The sequence below is a fragment of the Podarcis raffonei genome, chromosome 2 (genome assembly GCF_027172205.1).
Source record: "Podarcis raffonei isolate rPodRaf1 chromosome 2, rPodRaf1.pri, whole genome shotgun sequence".
Classification (NCBI taxonomy): Eukaryota; Metazoa; Chordata; class Lepidosauria; order Squamata; family Lacertidae; genus Podarcis; species Podarcis raffonei.
In genome coordinates, this window is record NC_070603.1 from 78,179,301 (window position 1) to 78,206,286 (window position 26,986).

At 39.8% G+C, this 26,986-nt stretch overlaps 1 protein-coding gene across 1 annotated transcript in view; it reads left to right on the top strand.

Annotated features, from left to right (window-relative positions):
* Nucleotides 1–26,727, top strand: part of SLC6A1 (solute carrier family 6 member 1) — a 74,860-nt gene extending 48,133 nt beyond the window's left edge. Inside the window, exons 2-15 of the mRNA XM_053377656.1 lie at nucleotides 5,311–5,738; nucleotides 6,634–6,765; nucleotides 7,600–7,700; nucleotides 10,774–10,883; nucleotides 10,998–11,130; nucleotides 12,413–12,547; nucleotides 12,890–12,993; nucleotides 14,083–14,207; nucleotides 14,868–14,980; nucleotides 18,262–18,393; nucleotides 19,550–19,652; nucleotides 22,060–22,160; nucleotides 24,570–24,737; nucleotides 25,909–26,727. Of these exons, the coding sequence (XP_053233631.1) occupies nucleotides 5,501–5,738; nucleotides 6,634–6,765; nucleotides 7,600–7,700; nucleotides 10,774–10,883; nucleotides 10,998–11,130; nucleotides 12,413–12,547; nucleotides 12,890–12,993; nucleotides 14,083–14,207; nucleotides 14,868–14,980; nucleotides 18,262–18,393; nucleotides 19,550–19,652; nucleotides 22,060–22,160; nucleotides 24,570–24,737; nucleotides 25,909–26,013 (1,800 nt within the window). The 5' untranslated portion in view covers nucleotides 5,311–5,500 and the 3' untranslated portion in view covers nucleotides 26,014–26,727. The remainder of the gene's footprint in view (nucleotides 1–5,310; nucleotides 5,739–6,633; nucleotides 6,766–7,599; nucleotides 7,701–10,773; nucleotides 10,884–10,997; nucleotides 11,131–12,412; nucleotides 12,548–12,889; nucleotides 12,994–14,082; nucleotides 14,208–14,867; nucleotides 14,981–18,261; nucleotides 18,394–19,549; nucleotides 19,653–22,059; nucleotides 22,161–24,569; nucleotides 24,738–25,908) is intronic.
* The last annotated feature ends 259 nt before the right edge of the window (nucleotides 26,728–26,986 follow it).

Sequence of the window (26,986 nt, forward strand, 5' to 3'; positions counted from 1 at the left end):
CTACTCCTGCAATTTCTTCAGTTTCTTGAGAAATGCCTGCTTCCATATAACAAAACTGTACTAGGTTTCTGAACTACCACTGCATTGTTTTAAGAGCATGGACCCTGACGTGTGGACATGTTTGTTTCAGTGGTGCAAGTCTTTTCCCAAGCATGTTCATCTAATGTATGACCTAAGTCTGTCTTTCACTGCATCTAATGTTTCCATAGAAAGTCCTAGCAACATAATGAGTATATTCAACACCATCTCTGTATGACACTGTTCTGTGTCCAAAATTAAGTGTTTGAAGGCTGTTGGATATGAGGGGAGACCGCAGAAGATGAAACAACTGGTCTTCTGTAATCAACACAACAGGGAAGCAATTTCCATGCAGCTGAGGAAGTGTATGAAAGCTGACTCTGTTGTATAGTAACATTTTTGCTTATACTGGTCAACAGTAAACTACTATTTTAGTTACATTTTCCATCTTACCTTGACTTTTCATCATATCATTATAGACAGGATTGTTTTAAGGTTTGGCAGCAGTGAATTTCTCAATTTTGTGGCCAATGTAGTTTCAAGCTATTTCACTTCCTGCACACTGGGTTGCTGGTTATTATTTATAAATGATTATTAACACATATCGTGCCAGCAAAGGCCCGTATAGGAGACAGCATTTTAAAAAGCAGAGATATCACCTTGCCAACAAAGGCCCGTATAGTTAAAGCTATGGTTTTCCCAGTAGTGGTGTATGGAAGTGAGAGCTGGACCATAAAGAAGGCTGATCGCCGAAGAATTGATGCTTTTGAATTATGGTGCTGGAGGAGACTCTTGAGAGTCCCATGGACTGCAAGAAGATCAAACGTATCCATTCTGAAGGAAATCAGCCCTGAGTGCTCAGATCGTGAAGCTGAGGCTCCAATACTTTGGCCACCTCATGAGAAGAGAAGACTCCCTGGAAAAGACCCTGATGTTGGGAAAGATGGAGGGCATAAGGAGAAGGGGACGACAGAGGACGAGATGGTTGGACAGTGTTCTCGAAGCTACCAGTATGAGTTTGACCAAACTGTGGGAGGCAGTGGAAGACAGGAGTGCCTGGCGTGCTCTGGTCCATGGGGTCACGAAGAGACAACAACAACAACATTAACACATATATTACTACATGTGTTTCCAGGGTGCCTCAAATAATAAAATAAATAAATAAAAAACATGAAAATAGTACAGTTCAGAAGAGCAGCATAAAGCAGTAGAAGGGCGTATTAGATTTTTTTTTTTATGGAGCTAAGTTCGTAAATGCTAATTATTTGGCTGTGCCTGCTTCTTAAATACATGAATGTGATGACATAATTTATTTATTAAAGTTTCCCCTAACCTTGACAGGATTGTATGCCATTCATTCCTCCTTTTTAGAGCTTTCTGGTGCTTATTTTTCAAGCCCAGCATTATTTTAACATTGTATACAGGGCTGAGTCAATACTAAATGTCCTGTTTTAGTTCTTTCTAGTTGTTGAAAAAGCTTGTGTTGTGTGTTTCAACAACTCTAACCAAAATTTCACTGTTTTTGTCTAAATCCTGAATACAAAGTGGTGGAACTGTGGTGGAAGCCCCAATAAATAACATCTTGGTTTGGTTAAAGATTTTGGTAATAGTGCCATTCTGGACCTAGAGCATTATGCAAAGGAGTTGGACAAAGTTATGCAAAGGTTTTCACATAATTCTCACACCTAATCAATTAAAAATATGATTTTGCATACTAAAAAAATTGTGATTTGGGAAATCTGAGCAAATATTGCGCTTATTGCACTTATTTTAAACTGGAAAACAAAACTGGAAATCTTGATAACATTGTACTGATAAAAAGAAAAAAGAAACACCTCATTTGTGCTTCTAATTTTCATCAGTAGGTGGTGCTAGAAATTTGTGCACTGGCTATTTCAGCCACATTTCTATTATTCAGTGATGCCATTAATCTTTCTCCTAGATAAAGAAACTCACATTCATTGTGGGTATTTTTTACAGGTGTCTCAATATTCTGCACATACAAATCTACACTCCTTTTTGAATTAGATTCTTAGGTTAAAAAAAATGAATTGGGGGCAGGACAGAATATTCTGAACTCAAATTTGAAAGAAAGGCCCTTAGGGTGAATTTGGGAATGCAAATAATGTGTCATTGCCCCTGAGAATAGGGTAATGCTATTAGCAAATGTTGGTGCTCATGTGGAATCTGAGTACTATAACCCCTTTCCAACAACCCCTCTTTTTCACATTTACAATTACAATCAAAAAAGTTAAGGAAGGTTATCTTCCCATGTCCTTTACTTCATCAGCATACATAGAGAAATATAACAGTTCCCAAAGAACTGATTCCTACTTGAACTTGTGAATCAGCAATGTTTACAAACCCAGATGACTGCAAGGCAAGTGATGCTCTTTGGAAGGAAAAAAGAAAGAAATTCTTCCATTTCATCAGCTCATCTTTTCATTTTCATCTTAATTGGCTCATCCTTCCATTTTCTTTTTTGTCTGCTGTGTGATCAAATGGAATAAAGGCAAGAAATATCAATTTTTACAAGACAATAAAATAAAATGGAAGTTCACCACAGTAAAGTGAAAATTTAATCTAGTGTGGATTATGATGAGCAAAGGAAGCCCAACACATTGAGGACTACAGAGACCCATGAAAATCTCATAAAATTTGAGCTGGCCCCAGTAAAATGCATGACTTGTCTTTACAAAGTCTTACTTTACCAGATTCTTTGTATAAAATGGATTTGATTGTGTAATATAATCACAACAAGCAGAGGGGCTTGTAGTTCAAATGGAGGTACACACATTTCTAAAAATGCTAGATGCCAGTGACTGAATGCATTGGTGGACAAAGTGCAGGCACGCTAAATTGTTCTTTACCTAGCAGATTCAAAAAGATTGGTCTAAATACAATGCTGCTTTTCTGAGATGCAACTGTAGAATAAAGGGGAGAACAGTTTAGCTAAGAATTTATAGAAAAGAGTTCTGATTACTGACATTTTGATTGGAAATAATGGCTAGAAGGCTGTAATTGAAAAGCTAATATATTTGGATTATAATTTATCACTGATGGGTTCCTCATCAGTCATACTGACAGTGCAACAATTGTCCATTAGGCATTCACTGAGCTATTTTTTTAAACCAAAGCTTGCATTCATTATATGCTTAATACTAAATATTAATTTTATCTTCTAGCTCTTTCAAATAATGAAAGTTGAAATGCATGGGTTACACAATGCTGGTCCACTCAGAGTAGACCCATTGAAATTAATGGACAGAACTAACTTGTCTATTAAGTCCAACAGGTCTGCTTTGAGGAGAGCTTAGTTGGATACTAGCCTATGGGTCCGTGTTCTATTTAAAAAAGTTTTAAGTTTCATTGCAATAAGCATAGGCAGCTACTGTGCAGTCCATTGTAAAATATAAATATTTGGTGGTGTGGTTTTTTTTGCATGGGAGTTATCTGAAAGGGCAACAAAGTAAAATACCTTGGGAAGACTCTCCTTTGATGGAGGTTTCTAAGCAGACATTAGATGGCCATCTGCCAGGGATGCTTTAGTTGAGATACCTGCGTTGTATGAGGTTGGACTAGATGACCCTTGGGCTCCCTTCCAACTCAACGATTCTGTGATTCCATTAGTACACAGTGTGACAAAGGTATCATAAAAAATAATGTGATCATTATAAACCGCTAGCTGAAATGATCACATTTGTGATCATTTCAGCTTCTGATTATGATGGTTCTCTCTGCCTTGTCTTGGTTCATTTACCTGAAATATGTACTACAAAAGCAATTATTAATGCCATTAAACAATATTGTATTATCGTAATCATAAAGTATACTTGTTGGCATGCATATTGCCTATTTGTTTTTCTTCAAAGAAATCCAGCAGCGATCAAGGGAACATGCAAGTTAAAGTGCAAAGTTAGACCTAAATCCTAAGAAGGTTTCCCTTTGTTTCTTATGTTGTTCAAGTAAGAATAGCATTATGACCAATTTGCAGAGCAAAATAATTGCACCCTGCATTCAGATACTTGAGACACACCTGAATGGTGTCCTAGTGGTATGGGAACAGCTTTCCAGGGAGCGGTTCCCACAATCCCACAAGGAGAACAGTCATAGTTCAGTTGCAAAGCACAAGCTCTGGATGCAAAGGATCCCAGGCTCAGACCTTGGCATCTTCAGGTAGGCCCAAGAAAGACTCGATTTAAATCCTATTGAGCCACTGTCATTCATAGTAGATAATACTGAACTAAATTGGTCAAAGTTCTGACTCAATATAAGACAGCTTCCTATGTTTAAATGCCTTAAACAGTCCATAAAGTGTAATGATTTGCTAACCCTTTAAAATCCAACCTTTGAGAAAAGATTAAAGGTTTTATTGTTTATTTAATTAATTATCTAAAACATTTGAGAAATTAAAATGTTTTCAACAGACGACAAAACATCAGAATTGTAGGTGTCCATCTAATTTCAATAAGATCAGTGCCACTACTCTGAAACCCTTGAATCAAGTAGAAGATAAAGGAATGTGTGGCTTCTCTAGATGATCACAGTGATCTGGCTGGTGTATAAGGCAGTCTTTCAGGTAACCTGTTCCTTTAAACACAAATAATAAAACCTTGAGCTTAGCCATTGCAGTTTACAGTAATATGCTAATACAGAGCTATTCCAGGGTGCAGCATTCAGCACCTTCTGTAATTTCTGAACCAGCCTCAAAGGTAGGTTCATGGAGAGCACACAACAGTGGTCCCATCCAGAGGTTACTAAGGCCTGCAACACTATGGCCAAACTCTCCCTGCCCAGAAACACCCATAGCTGGATTACCAGCCAATGCTGGAAGGAAGCATTCCTGACCTCTGAGGATACGTCTACCTCCCAAGCTATGTACATGCTCCTTCAGGAAGGGAGTAACCCCATTAAGAACAGGCAACTGGTCTGTTTCCTGAATCTGGGAGCCCCTCACTCACAAGGCTTCTTCCTTTCGTCTTCATTTTATGATTGCTACTTCCTCATGTGTGTTTTTTTAATAACTTAAAAAAAACCTGAGTGTAATTTTGAAAAATATAGTGTTGTGCATTTATCAGTGCATCATTTGTTTTGTGAATTGTTGGGTGTTGACAAATGTCAACTCATTCCAAGAAGGACTCCTATATTTAGATAAAAAGTATACTTTCATGGCTGGTTGTGATCAAGGGCACAATCTGAAAATACATTCAAGTTACTGAAAGGATTTGAATTTAACTGTGATCGTTTCTGTGTAAGGCCCAATTTTAAAAGTCTCCTGGTCTTGTTTTGCAGATCAATACGGACACCTATTACAAGATACCTGTTTGGATTTTAACACACTCAAGCATCACCTCCACTGATATTTTAACAACCCCATCAAGCTTTGGTTGGGTAGTCAACAGCCGCAAAGCTGCTGTCCACGTGGACTGGTGCTGACATTTCTCGTCCAGCTGCGAGAGCCTCTCCATCTAAACCTAGAGACATGGCAACAAATGGAACAAAAGTAGCTGACGGACAAATCTCCACAGAACTCAGCGATGCCTCAATCACCAATGACAAGCCTAAGACGCTGGTGGTCAAGGTGCAGAAGAAAAAAGGAGATATTCCAGACAGAGACACCTGGAAGGGGAAATTTGACTTTCTTATGTCCTGTGTTGGCTATGCGATTGGCTTAGGAAATGTTTGGCGGTTTCCATACCTTTGTGGAAAAAATGGAGGAGGTACTTATTTCAGTTTATGTAATTAAGTGCTAAATGTTTTTGATCAGAATCCACTACTTCCTGTTAATCTTACAAGACCAGCAGCAGAGAAGGGAGAGCAGGCTGAAGTTCTTAACACAGGTCTTTCAAACTGCATGATAATGCTTTTTGGAAGTGCACGCTAAACAGATTTTACTACTTGCACACTGGATTCCTTGGCCATGATAGGCGATCACTTCAGTGAAGGATGACAATCGATGTATTTTGAGTTCCCATCTGGTTGGTTTGGAAGGCAGCAGAACACTTTCCCTATTATCCATTTGGAGGAGAGCAAAGAGGCTCACAGAGACTGCTCTGCTGATTCTTTGCCTCGTCCCATTCAGAGTACCACCATGATATACTGTTATATTTGGCGGCAGCCACAGCAGCTAGGTTTTAGAAAAAGGATATGCCTTGTGTACTATGAGAACATCTGCTTTTGCCTTTAACAGGAAAGCAGTCTCTTCCGGACTAAGTATGGCACCAAAAAGCCAGGTTCTGCAGCCAGGTCAAGGTTATGTCAGGGTGCTCAGTAGCGAGAGTAGCTCCTTCTTGCTGCGACACAAAGCAAGACCCTCCTGGTGGTATTAACTGCTGGTAAAGACTGTCTGCTCCTATCAAAAACAACGAGACAGAAACTCATCTGCAAGCATTCTGTGTAACATGTGACTCAGCTCACACTGCAAAACAGCAAAGCATATCCCTAACCATGCATACGATTAGGGCAATAGTATCAGAGGAGACCTAGAGCAACTAGGTCACAAATAGTGTACATTTTCTTTCTGCTGCATTTAAAGGAAAAATGATGGTTGAATTCTTGCTTAATGATACATATGTTGGTTTTCAGTATAATTGCTCATTTTTTGTATCCTTTCAGGAGCATTCCTGATTCCATATTTCCTTACTTTAATTTTTGCTGGAGTTCCCCTGTTTCTTTTGGAATGTTCACTTGGGCAATACACATCCATAGGAGGTCTTGGAGTTTGGAAGCTTGCTCCAATGTTCAAAGGTACAGTGCTATTAATACCATAGTAGGTGTTAACATTCAGGTCATTCTTTGATCAATTTAATACTGGCCCACTTTTTCTAGACTAAGAATTCAAAGTTATTTAAGTATATTAAAAGATGCACCAAACCAATAAATATTTATTGCAAAAGAAATAATAAAATGATGTTTACATAACTATGAAATTGCACTTTTACAACAAGCCAGTGTAAACTCTGTCTATATGAGAAAAATAGACAGAATAACCAGGTAGCTCTGCAATTTAATCCCAGGCATCTCCACCCTTTATCCTATTTTTCTTTCCATACACATCTCTTGACTATGGCCAGTGTTGCAATGTATTATCCTCAGTCTCGATTTCTCAGTATATTGTTTTCCAGCTGTAGGCTGGCTAAACATTCAGAACCCTTATTTCATTTGGCAACAGAACACTGCTTTCTAAAGATGCACTCTCTTTCCTTCTCCCAACAACCCTAATTTGCTTACTTGTAGTGCACATAGTGACATTTCTTGTGATATCTCTTCCCCCTTCAAGTGGTTGCTCCCTGCCCATAGCAAAAGGGTTATCTGACTTTATAGAAATGTAAACTGAAAGTGTAGTTTTTTTGTGCTACTCTTCAACCCTCATTAAGAAGACTGGTACCTCAAACTGCAGTTCACGTAACCACTACTTTCTCATAACCATTTTCATCTTAGTATAAGTGCGCAAAAACACATATCAATTTTGTTTTATTTAGGCTTACATCCCTCCAAATGTACTTATTATTGTTATATTCTGAAACTCTACTGCTAAGAATATGAGTCCTAAAATGCTCTGATATGCTTTTCTCCCTGTAGGTGTGGGATTAGCTGCTGCTGTCCTGTCCTTCTGGCTTAATATTTACTACATTGTGATTATTTCCTGGGCCATATATTACTTATACAACTCTTTCACCACAGTAAGTGATCTTTCTTCTCTTGTTTAAAAAACCCTCATCACAGCTCAGCTTGATTAGCTGACCTACTTTAAAATAATAATAATAATAATAATAATAATAATAATAATAATAATAATAAATAAAATATAATTTTATTTATTTACATAGGAGAGTTTTGCCCCCCTGCTCACTCCTCTCATCAATCCCTCACCAACTTCTTCACAAGTTACTTTACTTGCTGAATGGTCTACCTAATGGACAAATCATTTCAGTTTCTCCTTTCTGTTGCATAGGGAAATGATTTAAATTGGATGAACTTGAAAACTGGAGAACAACAGTTGTGTATGGACATAGATTAGTACCTAATAGCGTTGCTAGGAAGTCATGCTGATTCCTTGACCACTAAAAGTTCCACCCATAGCATTTTGAGATTCTATTATTTCAACAGGTATTATAAGGTTTTGGTCCATAAAACACATCATGGCAACATACTGGCGTAATATATAACTTTAATTTCCAGAGGCAGCCAGAAGTTCATATAGCAATGGCCTTCCTCTATTCCACAGGTCCATACATTTATTTTTAACTATTTCTTTACTGTCTCTCACATCAACCTTGAGGTGCAATACAACTATTTCAAAACTTTAGGGCATGTTCAGGTATAACCAACCACACCACCCTGCCTACCAAATGATGGTGGCAAAGAAAGCTTACTTCTCCACTACCATCACATCCGCAAGTAGCCACCCAAAAGAGTTTTTTCAAGTGGTGAATGTTGTTGTGGTTTTTTGTTGTTGTTGATGTTTTTTTGCTTAATCTGGACAAACTTCTTGAAGAAGTGCAGCTGACCACCTGCCCCCTTGACTCTTGCACATCTTATCTTCTTAGAGTGAGCCATAGAAGGTTAATTAGGTGGGCCTAGGGAGTGATTAATGCTTTACTGAGAGAGGCATTGGTTGGTTCCCTCCTTAAGAAGACCTCCCTGCACCCAGGGACCATACCCTTGATATGCTTGAGAAGGTAGTGGTGGTCCAACTTCAGGCATGCTAGGAGGAAACCGATTCCTTGGATCCATTCCAATCTGGCCTCAGGCCTGACCGTGGCACTATAACTGCCTCAGTTGCCCTAGTTGATCACATTTTTGGAGAGAAAGATAGAGGGCGTGTGACCCTGCTAATTCTCAATCTTTCAGCAGCTTTTGATACTGTTGGCCACAGTATCACTCTGGAGCATCTCAGGGAGGTTGGGGTCACTGTACTTCAGTGGTTCCACTCCTACCTCCAGGACCATTTCCAGAAAGTCATTATGAGAGGCTACTATTTGGTGTCATGGAGGTTTTCTGTGGTTTCCCACAGGGTCCCATCTTGTCTCCCATGTTATTTAATGTCTACATGAAGTCTCTGGGAGTTGTCATCAGGAGATTTGGAGTGAAGTGTCCTTAATGTGTAGATGACACCCAGCACTATCTCTTCGTTCCAACTGAATCAGGAGAGACAGTTGAGATGTTAAACCTGTGCTTGGAGACAGTGACGGGCTGGATGTAAGCCAATAAATTGAAGCTGAATTCAGAAAATACAGAGCTGTTATGCATCCTGAGTTCTCACATCCAGGAGCTGGGAAGGCAGCCTGTTCTGGATGGGTTGCACTTCCATGGAAGGAACAGGTCCACAGTTTAAGAGTTCTTCTGGATTCTGCTTGTCAATGGAGGCTCAACTGGCCTAAGAGGCTAGGAGTGCCTTTTTCCAGCTCTGGCTGGACCACAAGCTGCAGCTCCTTTTGGACAGAGATGATTTGGCTATGGTATTCCAGGTTCTGGTAATTTTCAAACTGGATTATTACAAGGAACTCTATATGCAACTGCCTTTGAAGATGGCTTGGAAACTTCAATTGGTCCAAAAATGCAGCAGCCAGATGGCTGGCTGAGGTTTCATGTAGATTTCACACAACCCATGTTTTAAAACAGCTGCATAGGTCCAGTATAGCCATAGTACAGCTGCATGGGCAGCAGGAATGGATGTGTCGGTCTTGTTAATTTGTCTTTTGCATGTGTTCACCAATACATGTATTCTATCCAGTATCTGTGTGCATTTCCCCCTGCACAGATTTAATATTTTTACAATAAAAAGTGCCTCAAGTGCTGGCTTTAACACATTTTCTCCCTCTTTCTTTTTTAAACAGGTACTAGCTGTCTGCAGCAGCTAGAAAGCATAGCTGCTGTCATACCCATTGAAAATTTGGCCAGAGCTGTCCCTGGGATTGACAGCACATGATTGATGGCTTCCTCCATGGGTTCATAGGGGCAGCCATACATTTTTCATATGAAGTCCCTGGAATGGATGAAACATAATCACATCCTGTCAGCCCAAGGGGCTTTTCTGACCCCCATCTTCAATGCAAGTGGTGTGAGTTGTGCTTTCCAGAGGCTCCAGGTGGCTAGCAGGCTAGCACCTGCTGTTTTAAAGTGTGTTAAAGTCAGGCCTCAATCAACCTCACACAAATTGGTTGTGGTGCAGAATTCTTACAGAGACATGCAATCTGATTGTTTCAGGATGCGCTTGCCTAGGAATTCACAACGAAGACATTCCTAATGGACCCATAAAGTGGTAGAGCAAGGCCCAAACTCTTTTTGGCAGCCTCCACCAGAACAACGTACAAAATGGGTCTGAGAGAAAAGGCTAGTAGGAAAAGAAACACTCAACTCAAGTTAAATTTTTGTTTCAGTTTTAAAAAAGAAAAAGAAAGCATGTTTAGTTCTTCCTAATTGTGAAGAGTAAATCAGAAATGCTGGGAAAAGATTAGATCAGTGCCACTCTTCATGTCCAATAATGTACTGTGTGTCTTCAGAAGTATGCATATATAATAATGTAAGTCAAGAACATTTAAGAGACAAAAGTTACAACAGAATATAATTCTTGACAGGCATGAACCCTGTGGAAGCTTAATGCCCTGAAAAATTGGAACCAGCTTAGTTTTAACATTGGCTATCATTTCTAAGCGAGCGTGATATACTAGCTGTTAGCTCTTAAGATGACTTTAAAAACACTGATGTTTTTATTCTTCTCTCCCCATCCTTTATCCTTGCCTTTTTAATTAGAATCTTCCATGGAGACACTGTAACAACCCCTGGAACACAGACCACTGTTTCTCAAATTATAGTATAGCAAATACCACCAACATGACAAGTGCTGTTTTGGAATTCTGGGAGTAAGTTGAGAAAAATATTTTCCTCATCCCAATGAATATGTTCAGTTAATTTCTTACTAGATGTATAAGGTCAGCTAAGTTCAAGAAATTTATACATTTCCTCTTTGATTTTAGACGTAACATGCACCAAATGACAGATGGATTGGAAAAACCAGGCCAGATCCGTTGGCCATTAGCAATTACTCTAGCAATTGCCTGGATTTTAGTGTATTTCTGCATCTGGAAGGGGGTAGGCTGGACAGGAAAGGTAAGAATATGTTCTAAAAGCCTGTATATTGTAATCAGAGTCGGCATAGAATTCTAAAGCTTCGAAATAGACTAGTCTTGCTGATACATCCTTCCATGAGATATGAATGTTAATGCCCTTTTTTAAACTCTTTGGATACCCCCGTAAATTACTAGAGGGATAGTGGTGCTAGTCTGTTGCAGCAAAAAACATAAAGACTCTTCCAACACCATAAATATTAACAAATTTTATTATGGCACAAACTTTCATAAACTTGGATAAAACATGCAAGCTTTAAAGGCGCCACAAGACTATTGTTTTCTGCTGTAAATTGTATTTCAAGCATGCATATATATATTCCATTACTGTACAAATTGAACTTTTAAGTTTTTTAAAGTGAGTAGTAGGTAAAGGTAAAGGACCCCTGGACGGTTAAGCCCAGTCAAAGGTGACTATAGGGTTGTGGCGCTCATGTCGCTTTCAGGCTGAGGGAGCCAGCATTTGTCCACAGACAGCTTTCTGGGTCATGTGGCCAGCATGACTAAAACGCTTCTGGTGCAACGGAACACCGTGACATAAGCCAGAGCACACGGAAACACTGTTTACCTTCCTGCCAACCTAGCAGTTCGAAAGCATGCCGGTGCAAGTAGATAAATAGGTACTGCTGTGGCGGGAAAGGTAAGTAAGAGCAGACTTAACTATAAAAGTTGGAGGGCGGCAGTCCGTACAAGAGAACCAAGCATGGGCATGTCTAGCAAGGAGGGGATTCTGTAGCCCTGAGCATAACATGCAAGAAGAAAGAGCAGAGTACTGTTACATCTGTCTCAGACAGGGGGCAGTAGGAATTTTTTCAGTTTGAGGGCCACATTTCCTTCTTAGTAACCTTTTTTGGGGGTGGCCACATGCTAATCGTGGGTTAGGCCAGAGGCAAAAGTAGGCAGAGCAACTAATATGAATTTTACCTTCTCTCAGTAAGCTAGTTTCTACACACACTGTTGCACACCTCCTCTGTCCTCCATCCAGGCAAGCAGTAAGTATTGCAGCCAGGCAAAAACACTTAAGGAGGGTGCAAAGCAGGGCCTACAAGAGGAGTGGCTGGGATGGGGGGTGTGGCCTAGGAAGAGTCATGAGGGCCTAGTATGAAAGTCTGAAGGACGGCACTTAGTCCCTAGGCCTGAACTTCCCATCCCTAGTCTTACATTCAGATGTGTACAGCATCACCACATTTATTTCCCCGGTATTTCTTAAACCTTAGTGTTAAACTCATTGCTTCTAACGCTATGCACCCCATTCTTTGTTTCAGGTAGTGTACTTCTCTGCCACGTATCCATACATCATGTTGATTATCTTGTTCTTCCGTGGAGTAACATTACCTGGAGCAAGAGAAGGCATTTTATTCTATGTAACTCCTAAATTTGAGAAGCTCTCCGACTCTGAGGTAAGCATTCAGGCCTGGTAACCTAATAATCCTATGGGGAGGAGTTCAAGTGATGCACTCTTCTGATCATTCTGTTGGAGCAAGTGTTTCTGCATTCCAGATTAAATCAAACCCCCTCTGCTCTCCCCTCCATGTGGTGTTCTGGGCTTTCTCCTGTCCCACCAGAGCCTGTTCCACCAGGCATGTTGCACTAGCAGGAGCCCTTGTACTGATTTATGGGCCATTTGTAGTAGTACTGCTCATATTGTCATTGCACGTTCATTATTTATTATCACCTGTTTGTAACTATATATAAACTACCAATCATAGCCATGTGGACCTGTCTTTGTCCTTTATGACTAGGTATGGCTAGATGCTGCCACACAGATCTTTTTCTCCTATGGTCTGGGTCTTGGCTCATTGATTGCTCTTGGAAGTTACAACCCTTTCAACAACAATGTTTACAGGTAAAGCAGTTACCATTCTTTAGTAACCTAGATTCCTAGATACTGCAGATAGGGAAGAGTTGATACAATTCACAGGGCACAAACATAATCCCTCAGAAGCTGAAAAGGAACAATTCTCTCCTACTGCACACAGAGCACATGATGTTTCCAGATTCCTCCCATACTGGAGGAGCAGCTGTATTGCTGAAGGAGAGATCCTCATGAGATGCAAAGTGGGCAACATCATTCCTTCTAATACTTCATCTGGATGTTTTGGTCCCTATCTGTTTTGGCAGCAAAATGGAGCCACACAAAAGTACTAGTAGTGATTTCTACCTTTTAAACAAAGGTTCTCAGCAAGGACCTACATTCAGTGTGGCTTCCACCAAGACCTATGCTTCATTTGGGGTTAGAGAGGAATATGAAGAAATATCTTATTGAGACCCTAAATTGATCTGCTTCCAACTCTCAGCATTTATATGAGAGGATGACTAAACTATGTAACAATAAAGCAATTCAGATGGATCTGGCAACTTTTAGCATTATATAGAATAGCAGGGAGAGATGTCAGGTGAATTTAAAGTATCTCTTTTCCTTTCCCCCACTCATCCTGACATCTTCCCTTCTTTCTGTGAGTCCTGAACAGCCCTATAAGAATTGCTCAAACTGAACAGGAGCACTTTTGTTAGGTGCTGCAACATATTGCTGCAGAGCCCCACTTTTAATGTCAGAATATCAAACTTCCCGATTTGCAGGCTCTTGGGAACTGGGATGTCTAGGGCAGTAAGACTACCTTTGCATGTCTCAATATTCCTGAGCAAAATTTGTTCAGCTAGCTCATATCAGTGTAATGTCAATTAGTACTTTCCCCTGCAAAACAGACACAGTGCTTAATAAGAGACAGACCAACGAAAGGCTTCTTTGTCAAATGAAGAAAACTAGCTAGAGTGCACTGATAATTTTTGTATTTAAACAGTTAATCCTACATATACAGAGTTAAAATACAGTATCATGAGCCTTAAACAATTTGCCCTGTCAACAGGAATGTTGCTTGAAATCCTGACTTTGGACAGTTTTACTACCCTCTTCTCTCTCTGTCTCTTTTTTCAGGGATTCCATCATAGTGTGCTGCATAAATTCTTGCACAAGCATGTTTGCTGGTTTTGTTATCTTCTCCATTGTTGGATTCATGGCTCATGTCACCAAACGTCCTATTGAAGAAGTTGCAAAATCAGGTGTGCAACATCTTAACAGTTTGCAGTCTCTTATTGTTTCAGAAGATAGCAGGGAAGACAAGTTACACTATAATTGGGGAATCTGCACTTGAGAGAACACCCCCCCCCCAAAGTTCATTAGTCCTAATGGTTGTCTAGGAAAATAGAGCGGCATTCACTTGCATAAACAAGGCACTAATACGCCTGTGAGATCGGTAGCCATTACCCCAAAGTAATCTGAGAAGTGTCTGCAAGCCTAGTGGCCAACACACCTCATGCCAAGGGTTCAAAAAGCAATGTATAAACAAGTAACTACAAGCACAGTTACTTGTTGGAAATACATAGCAGCTTCATATGTTTATACGAGATAACTTCATAATGCTTTTAGAGTGCAGAAGCTATTGTGTATATAGAAAAATATATTGTAATTGTTTTTCACAAAAATATAGTTGTTTCTATATCCATAGATATATAGAGATATACATTCATGTGCATATTTAAACCTACACTTTCTAAGCTCCATTTCGTATCTGTCTCAGTTTTTCCAGCTTTGTTATTATACAGTAGTATGAAATGAGATATTAGTAGTAAAATGCCTAAATTAGTTTATAATTAATAAATTGAGCTGCTAGATATTGCATTTATAGTAAGTGACAATAAATACATTTCCCCCATTACCAGGTCCTGGGCTTGCATTTTTAGCCTATCCAGAAGCAGTAACACAACTTCCTGTCTCACCTTTGTGGGCAATACTGTTCTTCTCCATGTTGCTTATGCTTGGAATTGACAGTCAGGTAAAACGAAGTGTCATTGTTGTTTTTAAAAATGCTATTACTGAAGACAAATGTCCAACAGTTCATTATATGTTTCTATCAATGCTAGCTGTATCTCTGTATCAATCTTCACTGATACCAGCCAACTTCACGAACCACAGTTCGAAGCTGGCTTGTTTCTCTAAAAAAAAAAGTACCAGTAATTAAGACCAGCCCATTTCTTGAGTTTCAAGCACAATACTGAACAAGTTAGTTTAAAAAGGAAGTAAAGACTTCTGATCTCCGGGTTGTAGATGCAGAGGAGAAAAGGGAGGAGAGAACACAGGTCCAAGGCTCATTATGTCAGAATGAGGTCTATGGCTGAACTGGGCCATTAACACTAATGAACAGTTTCTATAATGGGTGACTATTTAAATTTGTATGCCACCTTTGGTCCAGTGATTCTAGGGTAGTTTACAGACAATAAAACAATACAAAAGAACCCACCTAATAAAACAGTAGATTGCAGAACTTTAACAAGTATTTAAATAGGCAAAATGTTAAATAATATACCTAGAATTTTTAAAAAGTTTGCCTGGTTTCAAAAGCATTACATCAAAGAAGTTTCTTTGGAGAAGGCTTACCAGAGATGGGACACCACAGCCAATTAAATTTTTCTTTAAAATATGTCTGTGCACTGTGGCTTAGAATATGGAAACCCATAAAGTGAGCCTCCCCGTTTTCTTGGTCCCTATAAGTGCCCTTGGTTCATGAAAGCAGCAGCCTTTGCTGATCTTTTTCTCAGTCACTGAGAGCAGGACTGAAGGTTCTCCACTCCTTGTGTCAAAGGAGAATTGGCAGAAGCATGCTAAACTATGCATTAAAAATGCCTCGCTAAACATTTTCCTATAATGTTTAATTCTAACTTTTGTGAATTTGTGAGTTTGTGTGTGTGTGTGTACAACTCACTTTCAATACAATTTAGGCCCCCAAACAATTGTGCCTGTTTTCTTAAACTAAGCAGCCAATTATTATCCTGTCTCATGAGATGATGCCTTTATAGTAGCATAAATTTCCTCACTCTGACTACTTTCAGGATATTGATCTTGCCAAACATTGTGAAGGTTTGACCCCCATGTCCCCCATTTACTGTTTCCTCAGAGGACACATTCCTGGTTTGGCTACATCCCTTGAGTGCCCTGGGTTCTCTCCCCCAATGTCCTATGCAAGAAGGGAAGGTACTCACTACATCATCAGCATCAGTTCCATTGGTCTACAGAGTCCTCACTCCTCCCTATTAGTAGTTCAGGTACTGGGCCCATTACATGGATGTTCCCTCAAGCCAGGCTATTATTGACATCAGCAGAGGCAGCTTACTCGCTAGTGGAAGCTCAGCTACCATCTTCGGGTCCACGACCGAGTGTTTCCACTTCTCCAGTTCCCTCTGGAATAAGCTTTTGAGGGGATGCCAGTGTGTTGTCAGGATGTCCATGTGCCAACGCCAGTGACAGACCACTTTACTTCTGCCTGGGCAATTCACAAAATGGAGCCCCTGTGCCCTATTGCTACAGCTCCCAACAAACAAGATTTCCACGCTTTTATAGAGTAAATATTAAAATAATTTAGAGTGCCATTTTGTTTACACAAGGCTGACATGAAGACCTTTATTAGCATTGAACCAATGAAGCCGGAGCTGTTGCATTTTGAATGGGGGAGGCCCAATTTCATTTAACGGACAGTTCAGCCATGATATTCAATGGGTGGCCTTAGAGCTAACCTGCATCACTGGGGCAGAATATAAAATATAGAAGAGTAAATCCCCTTTACTCACCAATTCACCAAACAAGGTAAAGGTAAAGGTACCCCTGACTGTTAGGTCCAGTCGCGGGCAACTCTGGGGTTGCGGCGCTCATCTTGCTTTATTGGCCGAGGGAGCCGGCATACAGCTTCCGGGTCATGTGGCCAGCATGACTAGGCCGCTTCTGGTGAACCAGAGCAGCGCACGGAAACGCTGTTTACCTTCCCGCTGGAGCGGTACCTATTTATCTACTTGCACTTTGACGTGCTTTCGAACTGCTAGGTTGGCAGGAGCAGGGACTGAGCAACGGGAGTTCACCCCATCACAGGGATTCGAACCACTGACCTTCTGATCGGCAAGCCCTAGGCTCTGTGGTTTAACCCACAGTCCCACCCGTGTAAACAAACACAGTGGAATGTATGTACATACATGTCAACAAACCTTATTTTTCATAGTGCACCTTACTTTAACTTTTGTTGAAAGTACATACACAGTACATTAGCAACAGCAATAGCTATTTTATAATGGGATGGAAATAATGAAGAGTCCTTATTCATGAAGCCTAAAGTTCTTTTATAAAAGAAAATCAGCAAAATTAATAATTCATTTTGAAGAAACTGCTGTTAATTTAATTGAGTCAAACATACCATTAACTAAGTTTAGCTTTAGGCTACTGAAATATAAAAAGTAGCCTAATATTCCCCCCACGCCAAAAAAAACCTAAGCCTGTGTGTAAGAGCTTTCGGGCTCTTTTATCTGTAGTATAATATGAAATAGTTCCACTCTACTGTCACAACACAGATACCACCAAAAATGGCTCCTTGTCTCATATTATCTTTAGTCAATCTATAGTATGTTAAAACATTTACCATTGTGTCTTAAGACACTTCCCAGTGGCTGTCAGAAATGTACACACTCATAGCTTGAGGGGAGAATGTCATGTGCTTAGTAGTTCTTTTGGCAGGGCAGCAAAAGTAATATTTGCTTATTTTAAAAAAATGTTTACTATGCCCCTAAGAAGAAACTTATATATCACTTTAAGCATGTACAGGAGCTCTGCATGTGCATCAAAATGCACAAAGGGATCTAAGTCAGTTTGACTATCTATTATGTTTCTAAACTGAGGTCTAGACTCTCAGCAGGAACAAGTTAGCTTAATTATGATTAGTCCAGACAACCTGTCCCACAGATTTTAAAAAGCGTGAGTTTCCTATTTTTAATTTCCAGTGTATTTTAATAGATTCAGAAATGTTGCCCTATAAATAACCCACCTGTGCTTTAACATGATTGCAGAAGCTGCACCACAACTCATGAAATGAGTCAACATTAGTCTGATCAAAGCATATCAGAACTGGGCATATCGGTTTGCCCTGTTCCAGATGTATCTTGACTATTGATCTGCATCACAACAGAATAGTTTGGGAGAAGAGAAATTGGAGAAGAGATAGGATAAAGCTGGATGTTGCTTTAGCTCAATCTAATGTTGCTGGTTTGGTTTGTGTGTAACCTCTCATTCCACTTTCAGTTCTGTACTGTTGAAGGATTCATAACAGCACTAGTGGATGAATTTCCAAGACTATTACGCAGTCGGAGAGAAATTTTTATTGCTTGTGTGTGTGTCGTTTCCTATCTGATAGGACTGTCGAATATTACTCAGGTAAATACTATATTGGGAACTTCTTATCTGCTGTGGTCGCATTTTCTACTAAACAGAATTATGAAGTAAGAGTCCTCTGTGGATTGCCTATTAATTTAAGAAGGTGGGGAGACAGGAGAGATTCAGCTTTTCCTAATCCTTCAAATGTCAATATCCTCTAAGGATTTGAGATTAGTATAATGCAAATGAGCATAATACCTATATTTACTGGCATGTTGTCAGGCTTAATGCTACTCTTAAAATCTTCAGCTTGTTCTATTAAATTGATTTACAACCACTGAGGATTCCATCTGTTTTGGCAACTCTTAGATACCCTTGGATAGAAAAAACACACATAAATGCTTGGTTATCATCAGCCAATGACATTGCCACATTTAGGAACAATATTTTATATAGTATGGAATGTAAGTAATGCCAAAAGCCATGGCAACGTTTAAAACCAATACACAAATGGTATACTTACGGAATCTTTCTTTGTACAAGAGCAAGACATCGATGTATTTATTATTCCTTCCCTATCCAATTGTGTGTCTGCTTTGAATTACAGAATTGTAGAATTGCAGCTAACCCAACCCCCTGCAAGGCAGGAATCTCAATTAAAGCATCCCTGAGAGATGGTCACCCAACCTCTGCGTAAAAACCTCCAAGGAAGGAGAGTCCACCGCCTTACAAGGGAGTTCATTCCACTGTTGAACAGCTCTTACCATCAGAATATTCTTCCTGATGTTGAGTTGGAATCTCCTTTCTTGTAACTTGACTCCATTGGTTCAGGTCCTACCCTCTGGATCTGGAGAACATCTTCCATGTGACAGAACCTCTAGCTCAACTATTTACTCTTATCAATAAATATGGAATTATCCCTATACCACCCTTCATCTGTGGATCACAGGGCAGTTTACAAAATAAAAATATTACACACCAAATTTATTGATACTGATACATAGTTGGGCAATTCACTGATTATTTGCAGTTGTATGGTCCAAAGGTCACAGTTTATCCAGGGTAAGTGATCAATGAATACTTATAAACCTACAGAATCTTTCCAAATAATAAAAACAGAACTTAAATAGGAAAGTAAAGCTAATATAAAGGTTAAACAAAACAGGAAAGGAAATCTCAGAAGTGTGATGAACTTAACACATTTTATATATTGCAGGGTGGACTATATGTGTTCAAGCTTTTCGACTATTATTCTGCAAGTGGAATGAGTCTCTTGTTTCTTGTGTTCTTTGAGTGTATCTCCATATCCTGGTGCTATGGTATGTGATGCTATAGTATTTTGAAATTTATGAAAATAAGCCAAAAGAATGTAATTTTTTTGTAAAGCAGTCCCCAGATGAAATGAAGTAATCATTTAAAATGTTATGTGTACTTAAAACTGAAATTGTTTTCTATAATTGCCACATTTATCTTAACAAAATAATGCCATACCTAGAGGTAATTTGAGGCCATCAGAACTGTTTAAGTGAGGGAGATGTGCCATCTCACTGTATGTACCGTATTTTTCGGCCCATAGGACGCACTTTCCCCCCTCCAAAAATGAAGGGGAAATGTGTGTGCATCCTATGGGGCGAATGCAGGCTTTCGCTGAAGCCTGGAGACTGAGAGGGGTCGGTGCGCACCGATGCCTCTACCTCTCCAGGCTTCAGGAAGCTATCCTTCAGGAAGCTTGCGCGAGGCTTGGGGTGGCAGCCTGCAGCCCGAAGCATGGGGTGCCCTCCGGAGGGCGCCCCGTGCTTCGGGCAGGTGTTCGCAAGGCTTGGGGCTGCAGCCGCGGCTGGGGGGGAAATAATTTTTTTTTATTCATTTCTCCCCCCCAAAAAAATGAGGTGCATCCTATGGACCAGTGCGCCCTATAGGGCGAAAAATACGGTATATTGCACTTAGGAGGGAGGAGAGAATTGGGGGTGTTTGATAGCATGCTAACATTTTCAACTGGAATTTAAGCATTTTTGGAAAAAGGAAGTAAGAACTGTAAGAACTCTAGCACTCGTCAAAGTACTACCATTCATATACGGTGCTATGGAAGAACTGTTCCTTGATTTGTTTTGTTTTAAACATTTTATGAGCACTGCATTGCTTATGAAAAGCGGTATCACTTTATAAATGTACAAATTATTAAATCCTTGAAAACTTTTAAAGTATCAACAAAATGATTGCTTGTCATTTGTGATGTTACTGGCACTATCCAATAGGTGCTTAAAATATCAATGTAAGCACATTCCACATGGTATTTCCAATCTCCATTGATGTGCTAGCTGGCAGAAGGCTTTAGAAAATATTTCCATCACATAATGCAGTCAGGAAATTTCCATGGCTAGAAAGGGTATAAGGATTGGAAAAAGACCAAGAAAGTGAAGTCATATGCACAAAACGTTTAGTGAAGGTTAGATTCTCATTTTACCATTATTTTGAGGATCAGAAAGGTATCACCTATTGGGGGGGGGAATAAGTTTCTATCCAGGAAGTTAACAGAATTTGAAGATGCAATCAAACTATCAAAGAAAAATACATTTTCCAGATTATAAATGAATAACAGCATAATACCTATATATTTAGGATGAACTAGAACCATGGTTGCAGTCCTGTACATGAAACACTTAAATCCTATTGATGCAGCTTAGCTGTGCACACAAATTGCAACCCAAATAATATGCTACAAAGAGGCAATAAATTAGTCAAGATTCTGTGGGATGCCCCTCAGATCCAGAGTTCCTAGACACACGTATTGCAGCTCCCTAACTTAATGCTTTCAAATGAGCTTTTTCACACCAACCCTATAAGACCTTAATAAATCTCTTACATTTTAATGACTCTTTTGTTGACTTCTCTGATTTATTCTCTTCTTTGTTGAAGCATCTTACTGTAGATTATTCACATTCACATGCTAGAATCTAGGCTTTTTCCTTAGGGGATTGGCATTTTCCTTCCTCTGTGCATTGTTTCTGCACAAGGAATGCAAATCTGTTAACAGTTCCTACTGCTAATGGTCCTGTTCCTGGGAAGTTACGTTTTCTCTGCACTCAACCCATAATGTTGAATCATGGGGGAAAGAGCTTTCTCATGACACATGTACCCCTTGTAACCAGAACTAATGATGTATTGGCTGTTGTTTGGATTGCTGTTCATTTCCTCCCTTCCCCGTAGGCTGTGGGCTCCATTTTTCCAGTGCTAAAACCTCCCCCACTTGGGTCTGATTATTTCCCTGCAGCTAGGCTAGTCCCTGGCTTTAAGGCCTTTTTGGAGCCACCAGTTCTGTAGAACCACCAACACTGGATTGTTAATGGGTTTGGTAGGTTATCTGGCAAGACTTTGGTAGGTTATCTGGCAAGAGAGCCAGTATGGTGTAGTGGTTAAGAGCGGTAGTCTTGTAATCTGGGGAACCAGGTTCGCGTCTCCGCTCCTCCACATGCAGCTGCTGGGTGACCTTGGGCCAGTCACACTTCTTTGAAGTCTCTCAGCCCCACTCACCTCACAGAGTGTTTGTTGTGGGGGAGGAAGGGAAAGGAGAATGTTAGCCGCTTTGAGACTCCTTAAAGGGAGTGAAAGGCGGAATATCAAATCCAAACTCTTCATCTTCTTCTGATATATTTCAAACCTTTTCTCTCTCCTAGCCATTCATTATTGGTTTCAACCAACTAACAATTTATTTGTTTGTTTATTTAGGTGTAAACAGATTTTACGACAATATCCAGGAGATGGTTGGCTATAGGCCCTGCATCTGGTGGAAGCTCTGCTGGTCTTTCTTTACTCCAATCATTGTGGCAGTAAGAAACAAAAATGTTAAAGATGTTAAATGCAATTAATGCAAGTCTACATTTTTTTAAAGTTCAAATGAGCACAAATAATCAAGAATGCACAGTGATAAGGATGTCCAGTAAGGCTCTAAAATGCTGCAACTACACTTGGCCGTTTGATCATGCACACACACATTTGTGCTTTATTTTGATATAACAACGTACAATAATTTATAGAACTTACAATTCAAGCATAATATTCACAAAACTTTTTAAAAGATGTAAGCTGTGTTTAAAAAATGTAAGCTGTGTTTTTTTCTGTTCTCTAAATACTTTGGTCTACTTCCATGCCTTCTGGAGAAATAGCAACTAAAATAATTTTAATTAAAGTATACTTAATGAAATTCTAATCTTCCAATAGTTAATGGAACGACCATAACAACTGCCGACTCGCCCCAAGACACATTATTTTAGAGAATCCAGTGTTTATTTTTAGTGCACAGGTGATGATAATCTAATATAAAAGCTGCCATCTTCTATTTTCTTCTTTCCAAAAACTTTCTACTTTTGTCTTTTTTAGCTGATTCCACTAGCAAAAATAGCTTTGGGCTATTTCTAGCAAAGGGCTAGAGCAATGGTTATAGTGGTGAATGCACATATCATTTTATGATACTGAGAAGCAAAAAGAAAACCACGTAAAGCAGGCTCAAACCTCAGTATATATTGTTTTATTCTGTACATGAAAAATAAAATGTTTGAAAGGAGAAGCAACAAGAGAAAATTAAAAATCTATGAAACTGTATGATTTCAAAATTTATAAATATATATGGTTCAAAATATCCTTTTGTATATCAAAATGCATGTCACACTGTTTAGGGCTATTTGCCAATTCAGTTACAAGAAAGATCAGATAATTTAACATGCAGTTAGAGTTTACGAGCCAAATCTTGCAGGGCTCTTGGAAACAGACGCAACAAGTTGGGGGCCTTTGAGGAATCATAGTGGTATAGGAATAAATTAATGAGAGATGCTCACATCCCCATCTCACAATACTAGGATACCAATGAGCTCTGGGCTGGCTTCCATAAACGTCCAGTCCTGAACCAGCATTTTGGAACTATTGCATTAGCACATAACACTCACATTGCCACAGAATTAAGCAAGGAATATTAATAAAATAAAAAATACAAATACAAATTAGCTCGCAGGGTGGAAGGACTTTGGAGGAAAGAAAGGAAAAAGGGCACCATCTTCGCTCATTCTTCTGAAGCCTTCCTCTGTTGCTATATAACACTAAAGGGCTATGCATCCAGTGGATGGGGGAATGTCTTTTAGAGAAAGGGGAAAGGAAGGTTGTTCTTTCCTTCTGCCTGAAAACTCCATACGCAGTGGGGGGGAAAGGCTTCGTGGTGGACATCTCCCTCACCTTAATCACCACTGCTAAGAACCCCACCTTTAAGATTCTGTAAACCTCTAGGAGCTTAAGCAAGCCTGTCTCCTCCCTACCCCCTGCTCCAATTTCCTCCACAACCCTTTAAACTGTCACCAACATGTTGTGACTCCTGGTGGGCAGGATGGATACTGAATCTTTGCATTGCATTGTTTTGTACAAAAGTTGTGCATTCCAGAGAATCTCCTGAGTATGCAGAAATTACTCCTTTGTCTATGAGGGACAAATTCAGTATAATTCCTATAAATCTTATATCAGATGAGGGGGAACTAACTAAATGTCTGAAAATACCTAATACCCATAGGGTTACATAGTAATACCCATAGTGGCTCTCTCCAGGTGCACGTCATCCCTGTCTCTGAGCATTGTGAGATTCCAGGGTTCCCAAGCACTTTTGGAAATGAGGCACAGCGGAGACTGTGATGTCTTTATGAGATATGGTTTATTTACACAGATGTACAACTTGAGTCTGCAATGGAGGGGTTCACAGCATTAACACCCCAAAAGGGTCTTGTTTCTCCTGTAGCTGCAGCCTTGGGCTCAAATAGACATCAAACATGTTCTGACTGTATCTTCAGCTCGCTTCTTTTTCTCCCAGCTTCCGGCTTACATAACTCAACTCTCTACTGTGGCCTTTGGTCTTTCAAACTAGCCGCAAGCTGGGTGAGGGGTCTGACCCATTTGCCCCTTTCCTTTGTATCCCTTAATGGCTCATTGGCCAGGCTATCACCTCAATGGCTTATATTTTAACACTTGCTGGATCCAGGGCTTGGAGGGGTCTTTGTATACAATCTACTTCCCGCCCTCACCCCAAACTCATAACAGTACCATCAGAAATTACATAGGTAAAATGGAGGATGTCTGGAATTTTAAAAAGGGAAATAACTTTTCACTTTAATTTTCCTATCCAAGCAAAGAACTACCTGCAAAGCAGCAGCAGCAACTACAACAAACCATAGCTGACTTTTTAAATGCTTTTACTTCCCCAGGGTGTGTTTATCTTCAGTGCCGTGCAAATGACTCCTCTCACTTTGGGCGATTACGTATTCCCGGCATGGGGCCAAGGTGTTGGCTGGTTTATGGCTCTATCATCCATGGTGCTGATTCCAGGCTACATGGCATACATGTTCCTTACATTAAAAGGCTCCTTGAAACAGGTAAATTATGTCTTTAGAACTGTGCCTGCACTTGGCAAGATGCCAGTTTCAGCAAGCACAATCTGCTGTTGCGTTCTTATTTACAATATCAAAGTATACCTCTTTGCTACAGTAAATTATCCCTGGGTCAGTCTTTTCTTATGATTTGTCCAAATGTAAATCAGTAGCCATGGCACATATCTCTATATCTACTATATATCAATATGATAGCGAGCCCCTAGAGAACTTCCTCGCTGAAGGGTGGACTATAAAACATTTAAATGAAATAAAGATCGGCAACTAAGCTTCCAGAATATTGCAGCATAGGAAGGACTCTCCATACCAGTTGCCATTAAAAAATGTGACAGGATTACTCAGGTTCTCACCTTCCTTTCTCCTTTCCAAGTAAAAACATGGCTAAATGATTTTCCCACTTTGTGACTGTAAAGATGAGCTCTAGCTGTATGAGTGGGCTTCTCAGTTTCCTCTGCCCCAATTTCATTTCCCTTTGTCCTGTTTCCTCCCAACTTCCACAATCTCTGGTCACTGGTTATGCTGCTTAGAACTAATGTCAGCGAAGACCCCAGCCCAGCAGGCTTCACCAACATCTCAGCTCAAATCTTTGTAGAGAATCTCAGCTGTTACACAGTGCATCAACTGAGAACGGCCACTTTCTCAGTCTCTGGGTGGTGGTGGTGGCCCATTGTGGAAGGATCTGGGCTCAATGGAGAAAAGGGCCTCTCCATCATAGCCCGGCCTGTTGGGGAATTTCCCCGGCTGGCTGCAGAGGAGGGTAGGATAGCTCACCATGCACTGGAATTCAAATTGGCCAATCATTGGCCCAAGGGGGCAGTGCTTGGGTGATGGACCAGAATGAAGTAATGTCTGCTTTATCTCAGTTGTTACACAGTGCATGGACTGATAATAGGACAAACATTTTGATTAGGCAGGATTTACTGATCTAAAAATGGTGTTATTGTCCCAAAAATTATTGATACCATACATTGGAAAGTCGTTCAGGAACTGTGGCCTCCTTCCTTCCCTCCTTCCTTCCTATTGCACCTTTCATGAATGACAACTACAGAACTGGAATATAAATTTAATGTAAGGGAAGCCATTCAGATTAAGAACAATGAAATGATTCTCTCTCTCTCTCTCTCTCTCTCTCTCTCTCTCTCTCTCTCTCCTGTAGCGAATCCAGGTAATGATTCAGCCAAGTGAAGACATTACTCATCCTGAAAACGGACCTGAACAAGCCCAGCAGAGCAACTCTGCAAACAAAGAAGCATATATATAGTGTGGGTCATTGAAATGATACAAAGCTTCCTTTAGGGGGGCAAAAAAAAAGAAAAGAAAAACCATACACAAATGAAACATGGTTGAATATGACCACAAATTTATTTCTGAGAATAAAATTACCTACCTCTAGTGGCACAAAAGACCATCACCACTATAAGGGAAGCAATGTGGATACGATCAAACCATTTTGTGGGCTTAGTTGTTGACAATGTTTTGTGTTTCCTGGCAATCCATAGACTGTTAACATTTTTATTCTCTTTCAGTAAGAGCTGGATATCTTTGGGAATTTATAAAGACATGTAGGCCATTTTTAATCTACCTTTTAACACAACAATTTGAAGTTTTGTGCAGCTGATTTTTATTAATATATTTCATACTGTTTGAATCCCAAGACTGTTATTTCTGAGAACAGTTAAAACAGAAAGCTGTTTTGTATTCACCAGCAAAGTATTTTTTACCAAGAAAATTTACCAGTGAAAATACTGCCCTTAAAAATGTTGACCAACTTTATTCTGGAGTTGGTTTTTCTAATTTTCGTGGAAATCTTCTCATATACTACAATATACTGAATCATTCATATACAAATGCCATTAACAAGCTATTTTGGGATATACAGTACAGACTAAATTGCACCACTCCCTAACCGAACCTATTGAGATGCCAGCATTTAATGTATTATTTTATAGCAATATATCTTTTAGAATATTTTCCATGTCGGCATCTTTCAAATTACTGGGGTGGTTTTTTAAACAAAAAACAAAAAGCCAGCCGCACAAGTGATAATATGACTACATACTTCAAACTGTGAAGAGTCCCTCCCAAAGGCTGCCATATTTAAAGCTGTACACGTTATCTTTCATTTAATCCAGGTTGTGCTTCACTTTTAAGTTGTGTCATTGGCAGGTATAGCACTTTCCCACAAATAGAGAACCAAACAAATAGCTTCTACATCGAGATGCTCCCCGCAGAAT